The 19,840-nt window shown below is 40.4% G+C and overlaps 1 protein-coding gene across 1 annotated transcript in view; it reads left to right on the top strand.

The window, feature by feature from the left end:
- The window catches only part of DPP6 (dipeptidyl peptidase like 6), a 349,551-nt gene that overhangs the window by 261,150 nt on the left and 68,561 nt on the right, over positions 1-19,840 (top strand). Inside the window, exon 8 of the mRNA XM_087945820.1 lies at positions 9,110-9,230. Coding sequence (XP_087801946.1) covers positions 9,110-9,230 — 121 coding nt within the window. The remainder of the gene's footprint in view (positions 1-9,109; positions 9,231-19,840) is intronic.

Raw genomic sequence — 19,840 nt, forward strand, 5'->3', positions numbered from 1 at the left:
TTGAAACGGAGATGAGCACTGCCCCCTAGAGCCAGAAATGACCAGCACATATGTACGAGGGGAACCTTTAGATTTACTAATCTCCTGTGAAGTAATGTTTATTGAGATGGTGTTTCGAAACCAACTATAGGGAGGAGGTGAAGGCTTTGGGGGATTGGTACAATAAAAATAACCTAGTTTTGAATGTTAATAAAACAAAAGAGATCATTGTTGATTTTAGAAAGAGCTGGCATAGTGATACTCCCCTTTGTATCAAGGATGCAGTTATGGAGGTGATCAACAGTATTAAGTATCTGGGGGTGCAGACTTGGTCTCTTTATATGTTAGATTTAGTGAAGTGTGCAAATCAGCATTTGCATTTCCTGCTTCAGATGAGGAGAGCGCATCTTTCTTCTTCTATCCTGCCCACTTTTTATAGAAGCACAATTGGGAGCATTTTAACAAACTGCATCCCTGTTTGGTTTGGTGGCAGCAGTGCCTCCGATAGAAAATCCATACAGAGAGTGGTGAGGACAGCGGAGAAGATACAGAGGGTGGTGGGGACAGCGGAGCCTGCTTTCTGTCATTCAGGATGCTGCTTATAAGCGCTGTATGCTTAGAGCTCAAAGCTTTGTTAGAGACCCCACACACCCACTTCATGGTCTGTTCCTGTTGCTCCCCTCTGGGAGGAGGTTTTGAGGTATTTCTAACAGGATTACCAGATTCTGTAACAGTTTTGTACCATTTATCTTGTAAATCTTCAGGATTCTTTCTTTTCTTTTTTCTTTTTGCCTTGTATATGTTTACATTCGAGCTAGACTGTCATGTTTCTCTGTGTTATATATGTGCGGGGAAAAGGGGTATATGCATCATGATTATCCTTTGAGAGCTGAATTTTAATGTGTGCTGAATAGTGTACATTTAAATTGACAGTAAAGTTTTATTCTATTCTAACTATAGAGCACTCAAGATGAATTGATTATCCGTATTCGTATTATCCAAGACTCAGGACTAGCGATGGATATGAGATGATAAAGATGCTCTTATAGATGATCTTTGAGTTGACTTGGACACAGATAATAAGCGTATCCCAGTCTTCTTAGCCCTCTGATTGACTGCTGATACAATCAAGCTGTTAGAAGAATTTATTCTCTATAGTTTGTTCCTTGCTCAGGTCAGAAAGTCCGACTCAGACACCATAATTCAGAGTTCCAATGTTTCATGTCAAGACATATACAAGGCAAAAGCATCCAGAACTGACTGTGCCCGGCCCTTGCAAGAGACAAAAAGGCAGGTTTAAGTCAGGTGTAAACAACTAGTCTATGCATATGTAATTCTAGAATTTTCAAGTTTTGCTTTCCAAATTAGGAGTAGCCTATTTTCTTACTTTCTAATTGGCACTTATCTTATCTCTATTGCTATGAGCTTAATATTATCCTCTCATTCCTTTCTTATCTATGTTACGTGACACTCTGTGTATAATGGCCAAATACTAATTTCCCTCCTAAGTTGGCATTAATCTAGGTTTTTAATAACTGCTTTCTAACAAAACAGAGTACCCTATTGGATTGTTTACAGAGGTTGAAGATCGAACAGGATCTCTTGCAGTAGTTCTTTTACTTCCTTAACAGAGTCTCACATTTCAGTCATTCACCACTGTAGAATATAAGTAGTCCTTGACTTACGACCACAATTGAGCCCAACATTTCCGTTGCTAGGTGGTGCGCTTTGCCCCATTTTACAACCTTTCTTGTCACAGTTGTTAAGTGAATCACAGCAGTTGTTAAGTTGGCAGCACAATTGTTTTGTTAATTTGGCTTCCCGACTGACTTTGCTTGTCAGAAGGTCGCAAAAGGAGATCACACGACCCCGGGATGCCGCAACCGTCATAAATATGAGTCAGTGGCCAAGGATCTAAATTTTGAACATGTGATCATGGGTATGTTGCAATGGTCATGTTCTGCCCTTTATAATTACTGGCTGAATGTATAAAGGCAGACAGATTTAAACTCCCCAAAGGCAAACGGAAGTCGCCATTGGAGACTTTACTATTTCTCATTATGTTACTGATTTTCATACATAAGCTCTAAGAGGCCATGTGCCAGGAAGAGAATGCTGTTCTAAAACTAATTTACAAAGAGGCAGAAATTGCATCCATTTCCCTAATAGATTGTTAAGCATTTCACAGTAAAATTAAATAAAATTGTTGCTACAAATGTAACACGTATTTGCAAAGAGCTCATCTTAAAATAACTACAATGGCACTAAATCCAGTTTCACATTTCCAGATGGAGAGCCAGACATGAAAAATAGCCTTTTAAAATAACATATGGCCACTATTATAAGGAAATTGGGCTTGGTTGTTGCTCAGTCATAACGTTATTTTAAGTGCAGCATGCATGATGTGTATTATATTATCTAGGTCATTTGTGTACTTCACCATTTTTCCATCTGCGTAGGTGCTCACTGAAGGAAACATTTGATTTATATATAAACCATACAGGTAATCCTCAACTTAAGATCAAAATTGCAGACTTTATTGTGGTCATAAATCAAGGACTGCAGATAAGAATTTTGGTCATTGGTCATTGCAGTCGTAAGTCCAAGTACCTTGTCCCAAAGGTACTTTTCCAAGAGGCAACTGGACTTCTTGGTTTTTCTTTGAAGATGTTTCACTTCTCATCCAAGAAGCTTCTTCAGCTCTGACTGGATGGTGAGGGACAGTTCCAAGAAGGTCCACACCCATGGGCACCATTCAGGTGACCCTGTGGGCGTGGCTTGATGGGTGTGGCAGGGGGAAGGATACTGCAAAATCCCCATTCCCTCCCCACCCCACTAACCTGCTTTCCAGCTCCGTTCTCCTGTGCAGGGCAACCAAAGAAGGCCCAGCCAATCAGCTGGGACTCGGGAGGCAGAGAATAGATGGGGGCGGGCCAGTCAGAGGTGGGATTTGCTGGTTCTCCGAACTACTCAAAATTTCCACTACCGGTTCTCCAGAACTGGTCAGAACCTGCTGAATACCCCCTCTGCTGATGACACAGATAAACCTCCAAGTCGCCCCAACAACTCTCTAAAAGAATGCAAATGACCATCTGTCTGTCAGGAATATAAATCCTTCCTTCCCCACCATCCATCCAGTCAGACCTGAAGAAGCTTCTTGGATGAGAAGCAAAACATCTTCAAAAGTCCAGTTGCCTCTTAAAAAAGCACCTTTGGGACAACCCATAACTTCGATGACTGAGAATGTCCACAGACATCGAAGTACCTTGTTTCCAGATTTTATTTCACAACTATTTTTATGTTGGTCATAAAGCAGATCACGACAATGTTTAAATGAATCATGTGGTTGTTAAGCGAATCCAGCCTATTCAATTGGAAAATGTAAAAAAAAAAAAAAAGACATAAGTCATGGTCATGTGATTGGAGAATGCTGCATCCAGTCAGAAATGCAAGCTAGTTGCCCAGTTACCCAAAATGTAATTGCGTGATTATGGCAGTTGCAACTTTGAGGATGGTTCGTAAATAGCATTTTGATTGAAGTTTGAACATAGGTCTTAAAATGACTGCTTGTAAGTTCAAATGCCTTGATACCAAAAATTCAGTTTTGCCCCCGTGTGTGTTTGTGTGTGTGTGTGTGTGTGTGTGTGTGTGTGTGTGTGTGTGTGTGTGTAATAACTTCATGTCTGAAATAAATTTCAGACTTAAGGGTTTCCCTGCATAGAAATCACCCATAAAATGATGAAAAATTTCACAACGCAGTTCATTTCTAACCTACACACTCCATGTTTTACAGCTTTTACAACAAGAGGAAAGCTGCACACTGGCAGCAAGTCCACAGCACATTAAAATTCAATTGTGAGTGTGGTGTATGAAGTTCAAAAAGTGTTGTTTTTTTTAAATCACAATTTTTCATGGAATACCAAGTGATGTTTTGTGGAACCCCAGCTGAGAATGGTTGTTGTGGGCCATCAATTTTTTTCTTTTCCTGTACAGAATAAATATCCATATCTGCCTGACATTTGGATGTTTTCCCAGGACTAGGACTCTTCCGTCTTTCTACTCTCATCTCTCAGAGTCTCTCCCCTTGGTCCCCTTTTCTTCCAGAATATAAACTGGGAAGAGGTACTCTGCATTCCTATGCTTTGAGTGACAGCTTTAACATCCAATCATAACACAAACATTATTAATGGTAATAACTTCCTGGGAGGAGGTACCCTGCATTGGCATGCTTTGAGTGACACCTCTAGCACTCAATCCAATCATCACAAGAGGTAAACTGTGGTCCCATGCTTCGAGTGACAGGTTTAACACCCAATCATTACACAAACATTATCAATAGTAATGATTTTGTGAGAGGAGGTGCTCTGCATTGCCATTCTTTGAGTGACAGCTGTAAAATCCAATAATAATACAAACTTTATTAATGGTAATCAGTTCCTGGGATGAGGTACCCAGCATTCCCAAGCTTTGAGTGACAGTCTAACACCCAATCACCACACAAACGTTATCAGTGGTAATGACTTCCTGTGAGGAGGTAACCTGCATTCCCATGCTTTGAGTGACAGTCTAACATCCAATCACCACACAAACGTTATCAATGGTAATGACTTCCTGTGAGGAGGTACCCTGTATTCCCATGCTTTGAGTGACAGTCTAACACCCAATCACCACACAAACATTATCAATGGTAATGATTTCCTGGGAGGAGGTACCCTGCATTCCCATGCTTTGAGTGACAGTCTAACACCCAATCACCACACAAACGTTATCAATGGTAATGACTTCCTGTGAGGAGGTACCCTGCATTCCCATGCTTTGAGTGACAGTCTAACACCCAATCACCACACAAACATTATCAATGGTAATGACTTCCTGTGAGGAGGTACCCTGTATTCCCATGCTTTGAGTGACAGTCTAACACCCAATCACCACACAAACATTATCAATGGTAATGATTTCCTGGGAGGAGGTACCCTGCATTCCCATGCTTTGAGTGACAGTCTAACACCCAATCACCACACAAACGTTATCAATGGTAATGACTTCCTGTGAGGAGGTACCCTGCATTCCCATGCTTTGAGTGACAGTCTAACACCCAATCACCACACAAACATTATCAATGGTAATGATTTCCTGGGAGGAGGTACCCTGCATTCCCATGCTTTGAGTGACAGTCTAACACCCAATCACCACACAAACATTATCAATGGTAATGACTTCCTGTGAGGAGGTACCCTGCATTCCCATGCTTCGAGTGACAGTCTAACACCCAATCACCACACAAACATCAATGGTAATGATTTCCTGGGAGGAGGTACCCTGCATTCCCATGCTTTGAGTGACAGTCTAACACCCAATCACCACACAAACATTATCAATGGTAATGACTGCCTGGTAGGAGGTACCCTGTATTCTGATGCTTTGAGTGACAGCTCTAACACCCAATCACCACACAATCAATGGTAATTACTTCCTAGTCGAACATCACTACTTTTATGCAGGGCAATTTATCTTTTTTTCTTTCTGTAAAGTTGGTTGAGAAGTGATGGGTGGCTTTGTGTGTTCATAATAAATTCTAGATTCCTGATTAGGCCTAACATTCTAGGCACAGAATATCAAATGAACAACATATAATTCCTTTCCAAGCTTCCACCGAATTGGCAGAGATTTTGTTCTCTCAATTAGTCCATTTCTATCACAGCTGATGCACCATGCTGGCTCCTTAATTGAATTTCATTCTGCTTTGTGTTAGTTCCAATGTCTCCCATAATAGAAAGGACTTGGAAAGCGGGAGGCATTTTATTTGAATACATCTTATATTTTTATTGAATGAAACTGATTTCAAAAAGGTAACTCTGGAGAAAGATTGAAATTCGTAACATGAACTTTTGTTTTAATCCTTGCTTTCTGATTTAGCCTCAGATCAACCTATTAAAACAGCTATGAAGCTAAAATATAATTTCTGCACTTCGGTATCCATTCCAACTTTTTCTCCAGTTGAAACACATCTCCATTATTTTCACTGTTGTAATTGGTGCCATCTGAACAGAAGGCCAATTAACTACATGACTACTACTATTTATGTCACCCCTAAAACCGCTCTTGGTTAGGCAGACATACCTAGTTGCCTGAACTGTTCATAGTAAAGTTAATCTCTAGATCTTTTATCACTTTTATTTCTCTTCCCTGCATTCTTCCTGTGTACATAAATAAGCAGCCTTGTGCTTCTTTTGATTCAGAGCATATAGGACTATTTTTGCACGTCAGCAGCCAAAGGGACTGATTGAATCTCAGCGATGTCTCAGCACGGAAGATATTTCTTCTCTGCAAATCGGTGGGTCTCTTCAAGGTAGATGAAGTGTATCCACCAAGCCTTAAGGCATACGTAAAGATAAATAATAAACATGCTCCAAGCTTTACAGGAATAGATAGGCTTAGATACTTTGGTAATAAATAAATAAATAGTGTTCCAAATCACAGTGCTCCGATGATGATGTGTCGGTTATATCTCTGGATTTGTCCACATTAAATTAATCCTAGACATATTTTAAAGCTAAACAAGGAATGCAGCTTATCTACACTAAAGGATAGAAAAATATAAACACCTGGTTTATGTTCTCGATTCTAGGAATTTTGTAAAACTTGAGGACAGGACTGTAGGCCCATCAGTGCATTCTGATTTATGAAATGCTAAACTGCACACCAAATATTATTTTGTTGTTGTTTTGGGTCCTATCTCCTTCTTATTTGTAAAAGAAATATATAAATCTCGTATAACATTTATCTATATCGAGGGTATGCAGTCTCCAAGTTGAGGGTTGCACTACACCACTGAACAGCCACTGGTTATGTACACTTAATCATTTCTTTACTATTCATCGAATTGTAGATAACAAAAACGTCATTCAATTATTAATGTGTATAGTCTCTTAGAAAATGGTCTTTAGATGAAAAAGAAAGATTAGCTAGGGTCTCCCAGTAGACCACTGATTTCTCCTAGATCATATAATAAATTGATCTATTAAATTATTACAAAATTATAATTTAATAATGTAATGTAGCATGTAGCATAGAATATTACAATAAATATTATTTGCCATCCAGAATTGCTCAATAGTGAAATGGGCGGCATATAAATTTAATAAACAAATAAGTACCCTCTAAGCCAGGGGTGTCAAACTTGATTTCATTGAGGGCCGCATCATGGTTATGTTTGACCTCGGGGGGGGGGGACCTGGAGTGGGTGTGGCCAGGGTGGGCTTGGCCAGCTTGACATCACTCGTGTCGGCGGCGCCTGTGGAGGCCCAAGTGTTCTGCCAGAGAAAACAGGCTCCCAAGCTCGGTTCTCGGCTGCGATGGCCTCCTGCAACCTTCTGCCAGTGAAACTGAGCTCACGGCCCTCCTGTGCTCCATTTTTGCTGACAGAGGCACCATGGGCTGGTGCTTTGCTGTTTCCAGGGTGGCCCCGCGGGCCAGATCTAAGCAGCCTGTGGAGTGTCACTTTGACACCCCTGCTCTAAGCAGAAGAATAGCATATTATTTTTTTTATGTTCTTAGTCGATAAGAGTTGCAAACAACGAGTATCAATTAACAATTAATTTTAGTCAATAAGTACTAGAAATGCTGGGCCCCAAACTTAGGAATTTATGAAAAGTTGGTAAAAATGAATACATGTAAATTATGATTCTCCAGCATTTTCCCTATTAATTACTACCTACATCATCATCATCATCATCATCATCATCATCATCATCATCATCATCATCATCATCATCGTTGTTGTTGTTGTTATTATTATACATAAAAATGACAGTATACACAGCAAACGAGATAACCATGCTGGGTTTCATATCACAAATCACTAGTCGAACACTTCCCAAGTGTTTAGGACTGTGTGATGTATTGGCGGATTATGCAAGCAGATCCCAGTAAGGTGGCTTTCTGCAGCTGACCAATGGTGATCTTGTCAGTGCCAATTGTTTTTAAGTGCTTGCCTAGGTCTTTAGGCACAGCACCCAGTGTGCCTAGTACCATTGTTGTTGTTGTTGTTGTTGTTGTTGTTGTTGTTGTTATAAAATTGAAGGCTCTAAAGTTTGAAGTAGGGATAGCATTGTTCACATGCAAGGTTTATGTCTTAATTGCAACACTATTCTCCCTAAAGTAGAGTTTTAATTTTAAACCTACACACACACATAAAACTGTCCTCTATGAAATGTATGAATTATCCTGTACTAAAGAGGCTCAAGGCAGGTTAACCAAGGAATTTTCTCCACCACAGTTAACCATCATATAGAATAGAATAGAATAGAATAGAATAGAATAGAATAGAATAGAATAGAATAGAATTCTTTATTGGCCAAGTGTGATTGGACACATGAGGAATTTGTCTTTGGTGCATATGCCTCAGTTTACAAAAAGGAAAAAAATACATTCATCAAGAATCATAACATACAACACTCAGTGATAGTCATAGGTTACTAATAAGCAATCAAATCATACTAGGAAACAAATAAAACAATAAAAATCATAAAGATACAAGCAACACGGTTATAGTCATAAGTGGGAAAGATAGGTACTAGGAAGGATGAGAGGAATAATAGTAATACAGTTTTAGTAAATAAGTTGACAGTGTTGTGGGAATTAGTTGTTTAGCAGTGATGGTGTTCGGGGGGAAAAACTGTCCTTGTGTCTAGTTGTTCTGGTTGCAGTACCCTATAGCGTCGTTTTGAGGGTAAAGTTGAAACAATTTATGTCCAGGAGGGGAGGGGTCTATAGATCTTTTTGACTTGTGCAGTATACAGGTCCTCGATGGAAGGCAGGTGGTAATAATTGTTTTTTCTCCAGTCCTAATTACCCTCTGAAGTCTGGGTCTGTCCTGTTGGGTTGCAGAACCAAACCAGACCATTATAGAGGTGCAGATGACAGACTCAATAATTCCTCTGTAGAACTGAATCAGCAGCTCCTTGGACAGTTTGAGCTTTCTGAGTTGGCGCAGAAGAAGAACCTCAATTATAAAAGTTGATGTTCGGTTTACAAAGATCATGGGGCTATTAGAGTGGCAATGACTACAGCATAGCTTGCTGTTGAGCTCTCTGTGTTAATTATGGTTTGTTTTTGTATTTTTGCCTAGATATTTATATTTGAAAACAACATCTACTATTGTGCCCATATGGGGAAACAAGCAATCCGCGTAGTCTCCACTGGAAAAGAGAAAGTTATTTTTAACGGACTCAGCGATTGGCTGTATGAAGGTAAGATGAGAATTGAAAAGTTGTCTAATTGCTTAATATTTCTGAAATAACCTCTTTCACATTACTAGAAATTACATGAAATAATTATACGATAGGAAGGAATCCTGGTCCAATTTCTTTGATGGCAGCCCTGATTCAAATTCTGTGAAAACTTTTAATGGAATAAAGTCTACACCCTTCAAAGTCCCTCTCTTTTATTGCCTTGCAATTTGTACCATTAGGACTAACTTTTAGTCAAAATCCTTTTTTATTCTGAAACAGGGAATGACAGAAAACAACTTTGTTCCATCTTCAGTGTGACAGTTATTCATAACACCTCTCAATCATGTTGTATGTATGAGATACATTCTTCATTTTTTTTTTCTCAAAGACTTTTCTCTCCAAGCTTTTTCTTGCCTGGTTGCTTTCCTTCCTTCTTTTTTTCCTTTCTTTTTTCTTCTTTCCTTCTTTTTCCTTCCTTCCTTTCTTTCCTTCCCTCCCTAAAAGCACAGGAAGCTCAGGTTCCTGGCACACACATGCATGCTGGCCACCCCGTCTTCCGGTTTTTAACATGAGTGAAGACCAGCAGGCTGGCATGCGCATGCGCATTGGGGAGCTGCCCTTTTGGTTTCCAGTGCTCCCGCTCACACAAAGATCAACTGACATGCACTTCAGAACCCGGAAGAGCAACGGGTGGCGGCTGGCATGCCCAGAGAGATGGCTCTGCGTGCCACTTCTGCCACGCATGCCATAGGTTCACCATCACGGGCCTAATAGAATGATCAGACAGAAGGAGAAATTCCCAGGGCTTAATAGTCAGAGAAAGAAATTTAAGAAGGACCCACCCTAATGGATTAAGTGGTTAAAAGTGGCAGGAGGAAGTCTTGGAAGAATCTGTTAATGTAACCTTACAATAAAGTAGATTTAACTCACCTAGTGTTTTCTGCCTGGTTTATCCAGGTGGACTGATACTTTACAGTCTATTACAGTTAGTTTTAATCTTCTGTGAGCTTCAGGCTTTTATATCAGAATATCTAAACACCTTAGAAAAGGTTGGTGCTCCAATCTGAAGACTGTGTTATTGAAAGTTAGATGATGTATCCATCTCTATTTCAGTTGCAATTAGTTTTAATTAAGACTTGCCCTCACTCAAAACTTTAGACTAGCTGTTGTTTCCTTTTTTTTGGAGTGCCAGGATGCATTTACACGTGGTTGTTCAGCGATGATTATGCTGTCAGCAGAGGAGTCCTTATGTTTGCAGAAAAGGCCATTCTGGATCAAATATGGCAGATGGCCCTTTCATATCTGCTTGTAGAGTTATAATGCAATGCCAAGTTATATTTCCAGCTAAATGGCCCCTCCTTTCACCCATCAATCAAACGTTGCTTTGTATAGCCAGATCACGAAGCTTCTTTCAGAGTTTCTTGGAAGATGAAGTGAGAGGGCAATATGAATATATGGAATAATATGTCGAGCTTGGCATGTTGTCAAAACATCCAAGCCAGGCTTTCAGCCTCCTCCTTTCCTGCTGGAGTGACTCTCTTCAACACTCAAGAGGAGAGACACTATCAGCTGGTTGCCTCAAAACTTGGAGGTGCTTTGCTTGCGCAGCCAGGTGCAAGGTAATTGTCGTCCCCCCCATAAAGCAGTGTAATAGGGGAGTGAATCAGGGGTGGGATTCTATCAGTTTGGCCCGGTTTGGGCAAACCCCTTGTTCCGATGATCAGCTGGCTCCAAACCAGTTCACTGCGACGAGCATGTGGGCCCACCCAATGTTGACCCCTTCTTCTTTGTGGCAACCCCTGAGATATTGGAACCCTACTGCCATATCACCCCTAGTCCTTCTTTTCATTGAAGACATACCCAGTTCCAGCAACCATTCTTCATATGTTTTATCCTCCAATCCCCGAATCAGCTCTGTTGCTCTTCTCTGCACTCTTTCTAGAATCTAAATATTTTTTTTACATCATGGTGACCAAAACCAGGTGCAATATTCTGAGTGTGGTCTTATTAAAACTTTATAAAGTGATATGATTCTATCCCTCTGTTAATGCAACCCAGGACAGCATTGGCCTTTTGGGCAGATGCAGCATACTGCTGGCTCATAGTCAAGTGATAGTTCACGAAGACTCCTAAATCCCTCTCTCAATTAATACCAATGAGCCAAGTACCACCTGTGCTATGCATTTGGATTTTCTTGCCTAAAGTGTAAAACCTTACTTTTCTCTATGTTGAATTTCATTTTGTTAGATAGGGCCCCATGTTCAAATTTATCAATATCATTTTGGATCTTCAGTCTGTCTTCTGGAGTTTGGCCATCCCCTCCAGCTTGGTGTCATCTGCAAATTTGATAAGTTCCCCTTCTATCCCCTCATCTAAATCATTTATGAAGATGTTGAAGAGGACTTAATACAGAACCTTGTCTTTTTTCCAAGATGATCTGTCTCCAACCTGGTCCCTCAAGTATTTCAACAGCACACCTATCACTTCTCTAACCTACTCCTTGCAGCTGGTTGTCCTTTTCTCTTTCCTTCAACCTTTCCTAGGATGGTAAATTTCTCAGAGCTAGGTCTTATTTGTCCAAAGTATTATCATTTGTGCCTTAAGTGAGAGCTCTGGATTGATTTGTTCTGTGATCCATTTGTTTGTTTACAGGGTTCATCTCCAACATCAGAATAAAGAGTAGAAATCAATATTCTTTCTGTCATGCTTCTTCAAAGTCTTAATTTTCACTTCCATAGGGAAAAACCACTGCTTGCACATTTTTTGTCTGTCTCTCTCTCTCTCTCTCTATCTATCTATCTATCTATCTATCTATCTATCTATCTATCTATCTATGGATATATAGATATGTCAGGCATATGAATATCTTTTACAAGGCCCTCACTGCTAGTTAACAAGTCCCAGTCTGTGGCCATGTCATTAGTTTGGTTTCTTTTATATTTAATTTTTATATTTATATTTCATTTCATTTCCTCTTTTTCACTGTACTCTTTGACTTTTACTACTAGAGTTTCCAGGTTATTTCAAGTTCAGTTATCAGAGTAATGTCATCATCATAATAGAAATCACTGGTGTGTCTTCTTCCAATTTTAAAGCCACACAGAACCTTTCAGGAAACAACTGAATGAAAAACAGCTGGTGACCTTCTACCGCTGCACCATAGAGAGTATCTTGACTGACTGCACCACTGTATGGTTTGCCCATTGCACAGTGGCAGATAGGAAAGCACTCCAGAGGGTTAACGTCATTGCCCAGAGGATCATTGGTTGCCATCTCCCCTCTTTGGAAGAGCTTTATAGCTCCCGCTGCCTTAAGAAAGTTCAAAACATTCTCAGAGATCCATCTCATCCTGCGAACCCTTTTTTTGAACTATTACCATCTGGCAGACGGTACAGGATAATAAAAACAAGGACAAATAGGCTGAAAAACAGCTTCTATCCCAGGGCAGTAACTATATTGAATTCTACTGTATAGTGAAATATTAATGCAATATCAGGGGTTTTCAATTCAGTTGGATAGAATGCGAAGGATGTGTGTTTGTGTTTTATTTTTATAGTTATAATGTATGGAGTGAGGTCCATGATAGACAGTTTAAGGTTAAAGTTTTGGGAGTTTGAGGATGTAACAACAGAGTCAGGTAGTGAGTTCCAAGCATTGACCACTCTGTTGCTGATGTCATACTTTCTGCAATCAAATTTGGAGTGGTTTACTTTGAGTTTGTATCTATTGTTTGCCTGTGGATTATTGCTGTTGAAGCTGAAGTAGTCATTGATAGGTAGGACTTTGTAGCAGACAATTTTGTGTACTAAGCTTAGATCAGACCATAGGCGGCGTAGTTCTAGGTTGTCCAGATCCAAAATTTCAAGCCTGGTAGCATAAGGTATTCTACTGCGAGCAGAGGAGTGGAGTACTCTTCTCACGAAATACCTCTGGAATCGTTTGCAAAAATTAAGACATGCACACCCTCTAAGGATGGGGAAATCTTTTCAGAGAAGCACCCAGAAAGGAAAGGGAGCAAAACCAAAGGAAGAACTCTATACAGTGGCACCTGAGTCCTCGTCACTAATTTATTCCAGAAGACACGCTGAATACTAAAACTGATGGATACCAGGTGACTTACCACATGACCTGCTATTTCAGCCAGAAGAAATAGTAAGTCATAAGCAGGGGTGAGATTCAATTTTTTTTATTACCGGTTCTGTGGGCGTGGCTTGGTGGGCGTGGCTTGGTGAGCATGGCAGGGGAAGGATACTGCAAAATCTCCATTCCCACCCCACTCCACAAACCTGCTTTCCAGCTCTGTTCTCCTGTACAGGGCAACCAAAGAAGACCCAGCCAATCAGCTGGGACTCAAGAGGCAGAGAATAGATGGGGGCGGGGCCAGTCAGAGGTGGTATATTTGCCGGTTTACCGAACTACTCAAAATTTACGCTACTGGTTCTCCAGAACTGGTCAGACCTGCTGAATACCACCTCTGGTCATAAGGTAGCCAATATCAGCAAGTTCTTCCTTCTGTGTCAATTACCAGGAGAAAGATCGGTGCCAGGATAAAAACACATTGAATATGAAATTCAGCACATTTTGAAGCAGTCAAACGCCGAGGCATGATTGTAATCCAATTTGTTATTCATTCTTTAAAAGACCAGTTTAAATATCATTTTTTCTGAGGAGGTATCTGTACATTGGAAGGATTTTAAGGAAGCCAGAGTGGTCTAGAAAACAATAATTGAGGCCTTTTCTTCTGCAATCCAACTTATCTTCTTCCTGTGGCAGGACCATAACTCCTAAGATTACCTCATGAAAAGATTCCATGAACCAATCTTCCTTCATTTTCCCCTTCTTTTCAAATAATACATATAGTACTTTCATACGCTATGGTTTATGTTGCCTGTAAGCCATTTTTTGAAGATTTGTTACCTTGTAAAATTGGGACATAAATAATTATAATAAAAATAACCACCCAAACTGGCATTGGATTGTTTGAAGAAACAAGCCTTAAAGGTTACTGAACTGACTCTTTGAGCTATTGTATTTGTGTGTAGAGACATTCCTGAGAATATCCTGCTACTTAAGGTCACATGAACATTTATCCATCATATCTTATGGAAAAAGCAGGATTTGTAGCAAGAGTCACTGTGCAAATCTTAGTGTCAGTTTGTGCCTCAAGCACCATTGCTGAGTACTTTTTGGTCCTGAAGAGATAAGCAACCTAGGAAATAACCCACAAAGATCAGCCAGCAATTACTTTTCTGTGGCTTTTATAATACTACGCTGATGGCTCATATTTTCTTTACTTACCACAGCTGTCTTCAAACTTGACAGCTTTAAGACTTGTGGACTTCAACTCCCAGAATTCTTCCTCCAGTCATGTTAGCTTGGGAATTCTGAAAGTTGAAGTCCACAAGTCTTAAACTTGCCAAGTTTGAAGACCCTTGACTTACAGTTTTGCAATATCTGAGAGAAGAGGTTGGGCACCGCAGTTTTGATTAGTAGTCTACTGAAATATAGCTATTCTCTGCTTCTTCTTCTTTTTTCATTAATGTCTTATTTGCAGCTGTGGTCCCTTCTGTGGGTCCCTTCCATGTTGGCAGATGCATGGCCTGCTGTGGGGTTTTTTGGTGTGGTCTCACCCTGTGTCCCACTAGATCCATACAAGACCTCTTCTAAAGCCACACTTGCTGGATTACTCCTAACCTCCCATGCCATGTTTCTCATTGAATCTCTTTAATGACCTGGTGCCACTGGATTATCCATGATTTGGTGCTTCACTCCTTCTGAATTTTCTTCACACTACTATCTGGATCTGTTCCAGAGGTGGTATTCAGCAGGTTCTGACCAGTTCTGGAGAACCGGTAGCGGAAATTTTGAGCAGTTCGGAGAACCGGCAAATACCACCACTGACTGGCCCCACCGCCATCTATTATCTGCCTCCCATCGAGTCCCAGCTGATTGGCTGGGTCTTCTTTGGTTGCCCTGCACAGGAGAACAGAACTGGGAAGCAGGCTAGTGGGGTGGGGAGGGAATGGGGATTTTGCAGTAGCCTTCTCCTGGAGTGGGGTGGGAATGGAGATTTTGCAGTAGCCTTCCCCTGCCATGCCCACCAAGCCATGCCATGCCCACCAAGCCATGCCATGCCCACCAAGCCACAGAACCAAAAATTGAATCCCACCACTGTGAATCACAGCCTGATGCTATATGGATGACATATGTTCGACACTCTGCATTAATCAATCTCATTTTCCACTTTCTTACTCAAGTATTTGCAATCACTAACACAAAATATTTCATAATTTAATCAAGATCACATGAAGTACTAATACAGCTCTATAAATCCTCAGTAAGACCACACCTCGAGCACTGCATCCAGTTTTGGTCACCACAACTATAAAAAAGATGTTGAGACTCTAGAAAGAGTGCAGAGAAGAGCAACCAAGGTGAATAAGGGACTGAAGGCTAAAACATATGAGGAATGGTTACAGGAACTGGGCATGTCTAATCTAGGGAAGAGAAGGACCAGGGAAGACATGATTAGTGGTGGGATTCAGCCAGTTCACACCAATTTTGGGAGAACCAGTTATCTTTCTGAGCAGTTTGGTGAACTGGTTGTTGGGAGAACTCATTAGGGCAGAGAACTGGTTGTTAAATTATTCGAATCCCACCACTGGACATGACAGCAGTGTTCCAATATTTGAGGGGCTGCCACAGAGAGGAAGGGTCAATCTATTTTCCAAAGCATCCAAAGGCCAGACAAGAAACAATGGATGGAAATTGAACAAGGAGAGATTCAACTAGAAATAAGGAGAAATTTTCTGAAGTAAGTACAATCAACCAATGGAACAGCTTGCCTTCAGAAGTTGTGGGTGCTTTCAAGAAGAGACTGGATTGTCATCTGTCAGAAATGGTGTAGGGTCTCCTGTTTTTTGGGGGGGGTAGATTAGATGACCTACAAGGTCCCTTCCAACTCTCTTACTCTGTTAGAAACATGACTGAAAAGTGGAAATAGATCTACTTTTTTTTCATTGTCTTGATTGTGAAAATGGGGGAGTGGCTGAAAACATTAAGAGGAAGCTACTCTGCAATTTTGGGATTTTGCATGGAATATACATCCTTATATAGCATCTTGGAATGGTTTATTCCCGTGAATAAATAACTTTTATTGAGCCACTGTGAAATAAATGGCTTAGCCAGAATTAGAGCCCAAGCTTTCTGACAAACAGCTGTGACCTTTGATTCTTGTATCCTGGTTTTTGTTTTGGGTTTTTTTTTGGCAGAGAATTTTCTTCTTTCTCGAGGGAGACAGCATTAATCTCCTCATCACCATGGTTTCATAGGCGATATTGCATTCTGAAATTCTCATTATTTCTGAGATAATATTTTTGAACATGACACGCCACCTTGTGGTGAGATTCCATTCCCCCCCCCGCCCCCAAGGCCGGGCTTCAAAAAAAATAATAATATCAGTCAGATATCTGTAATAAAGCAGAGATTATATAATTGACAAGAGATCCCAAATCTAATTTTAACGCTACTTAGAATTAGTAGAGCCGATTCATGTTTTTAAATGAAACAATTTGGATTTTGTATCTGAGTTTCTAACAGGTACAACTCCCTTCTTCATGAAACAAGTCGTTCCTTGATTTTATGAGTTTTGTTATGAACTGATAGGACTCTAGTGGCCGCAGAGGTTATTTGTTTCTGCATAACACCCTCCAAATCATTGTACAATTCAGCTGCACAGAAATATCTATTTTAGCATTTGACAAGAATGGTAGAAACAAAGAAGTAGGAACCGAGACTGAGGAGTAACTAAAGTTAAGACGTTGCATCCAGGAGCAGATTCAGAAATACGTGCATGTTCAAACTTCTGCTGAAGATAGAAAGTCCTCCTAGATCCTGCTGCTCAGGAGAATCCAGTGGCTATTTGTAGTGGAGGCCATCACTTTCCATCACTAATAAAATAAATTATTCATCTTTCTCTGTGGAGCAAAAATAGCAGTTCCTGACATGGAGTACAGCATAATAGAAACAACCTCCCAGTTGCAATATTGTGATCATTCAAAGTTATGCTGGATCCCCTCCAAAAGCTACTTACAACCCAGTTATGGATTTCTGACAACTACATATATCTCCATGGTCAGAAATGACTGCAGTTTGCAATTGAGAGGCAATTGCAGCAGTCCAAGGACACATGTCCATAGTTTATTATGTTTTTTGCCAGATTCTGGCCTTCATGGTCAGTTTCCAACAAAAAAAATGCCCACAGGAATAAATAGCTTTGCTTAACGACTGCAGAATTCACTTAACTACTGCTGCAAAAAAAAGTCTTAAATTGAGTCCTGGCCTGTGCTTGCCTTGGCTTATGACTATCAAGATTTGTGATGGAAATTCCAGGCTCCATTATAGTCATAAATTGAGGTTTATTTGTATTGTTAATTTTGTAATTGCTATAATTATTGCAGCTGGTTTGTGTGTGTGTGTGTGTGTGTGTGTGTGTGTTTTGTGTACTGATGCTTTCCTCTTACCATGATGTCAGATCTCCTATGGAATTGGCAAATGGTTAACAGTGAATCATACCAAATTCTGACCAGGAATATTTCTGTAGCTTGTCAATCAGTAACACCAACTCTGCAACAGTTTTGAGTGTGTGTTTTCACAATGCTTCAGGTTGTGATTGGTAGGGATAATTCTTTCAGTGTTAAGGATGGATCTTTTAAGATGCAGCCTAATAATAGAAATCACTAATAATTAGCTGTGAATGTTGGGACTTGTAGTTCCAAACATCTGGAGGCATCCGTCTGAAGAAGGGTGCCCTAAGGGGACCTATCGTTGCTATCAAGTAGAGTTCAAATCTCACACCAAGCATGTCTGTATGTAGTTCATAACTTGCAGCTATCAAAAAACCTTCCTTCCTATTTAATTCACAGTTTTTAAAAAGAAAGCTCCATCTGGCGGTGGAGATGGATTCTAGATGGGCCCTTACGGCACATCTTTTTGTTTCCCTAATATGAAAAGCTTCCAGCTGAGAGTCATCTTAACCATGTAAATGCAAATAGGATGGCTTTCATTAGAAATGGCTGTTTCTGCTAGAGAAGATCCAAAATTAGCTTCTGGCGCACATGGAACTGCACACTTCCCATTTAAACAGATAATTAGAAAAGAAGAAGAAGATGAGAAGGGCATTCTTCCATTTCTTTTTTATTCTATGTGAAGCCTTTTATAAATTTCCAATGAATATGTATTTCAGCAGCAGCCACAAGGGAGGGCAGAATTAGATCACATGTACCACCATGGTGTCACCCGTGAGTGATGAGAATTGTGTAACCTGTGTTGTTTACGCAATGATGTAATTTCCTGCCTGACACTACTATGGCTTTCCCGGATGCCTCTATTAAGCTAGATTATATTAAGCTTTTTCAGTGATTTAAAGAGTATTTATTAGCTACAATAAGAGATTGGCTTTCCTCTTAGCATGAAAGGAGATGTATTGATTAAATTGATGGTATTTAATTAGTAAAGGTATTTAAAGTGTATCTATTTATTAATGCCTCTCCCCCCTGAACAATCATGGAAGCATAATTGAATTCAGATTGAACCAATTTGAAAGCATTTGACATTAATTTATCAAATAGCACTAAGTTGGTTGAAATTAGGGTTTAGTTTACAGATCACCAATAATCCCTTCCACTTATTATAGACTAGATTATAGACTAGAACATCTTAGCCCCTATGGCACATATGTCACAGGTGGCATGCAGAGAAATTGGTGCCGCTACACGAGTTGTAGGCAAACTTAACCTCACTGCGCGTGTGCACATCTCACAGTTGATTTTAGGCTGGTTTGAGGCCTTTTTCGGCCTCCCAGAGGCTTGAGGAAAGCCTCTGCAGGCTTTCCAGACCGAATAATAGGCCCATTTCATCACTTCCAGTATTTATGGAAATACTGGAAGTGATGAAATGGGCCTATTATTCGGTCTGGAAAGCCTGCAGAGGCTTTCCTCAAGCTTCTAGGAGGCCAAAAAAGGTCTCAAACCAACTGAAAATCAGTTGTGAGGCACAGTGCAGGTAAGGGGGTGGCGGAGGGGGGAATTGCGTTTGCATGCACAGGGGGCGTGGGGGGGGCACATTGACTTCTGGGTGCTAGCACGCAAGTGAGCACATGCAAGCACACACAGAATTTTTGGCACAGGGGCCCAAAAAGGTTAGTCACCACTGTCTTAGCCCATATAGTTAGCTTGTGGTTCAATATGCTGCATAAATATACAGGTTTTAGCTGTTACACCAAACATTCACTTTTAATTAACCAACCACCTTTATTTTTATTATTTGTAGCTCAGGGTTGAAATGAAGGGTGCTCTCTGAGCTGTTTTCTTACAGATGTTTCATTATCCAAACTAGGTAATAACATCAGTGCTAGTAAATGAGTGTTGTTTGAAGCCAGTTTATATTCTGGTATCTTGCCTGTCTCTGTGGGTGGGGGTGGTCTTAAAAATTCTTTGGTTGGGCTGTGGGACACCATGGCTCAGTGCTGAACTTGTCGATCAAAAAGGTCAGCAATTTGGCGTTTTGAGTCCCTAGCGCCGCATAATAGAGTGATCTCCCGTTACTTGTCCCTGCTTCTCCCAACCTAG

This window comes from Notechis scutatus, chromosome Z (assembly GCF_049901735.1).
Source record: "Notechis scutatus isolate UNSWTSFEM ecotype Mainland chromosome Z, rNotScu1.2, whole genome shotgun sequence".
In the NCBI taxonomy this organism is placed as follows: domain Eukaryota; kingdom Metazoa; phylum Chordata; class Lepidosauria; order Squamata; family Elapidae; genus Notechis; species Notechis scutatus.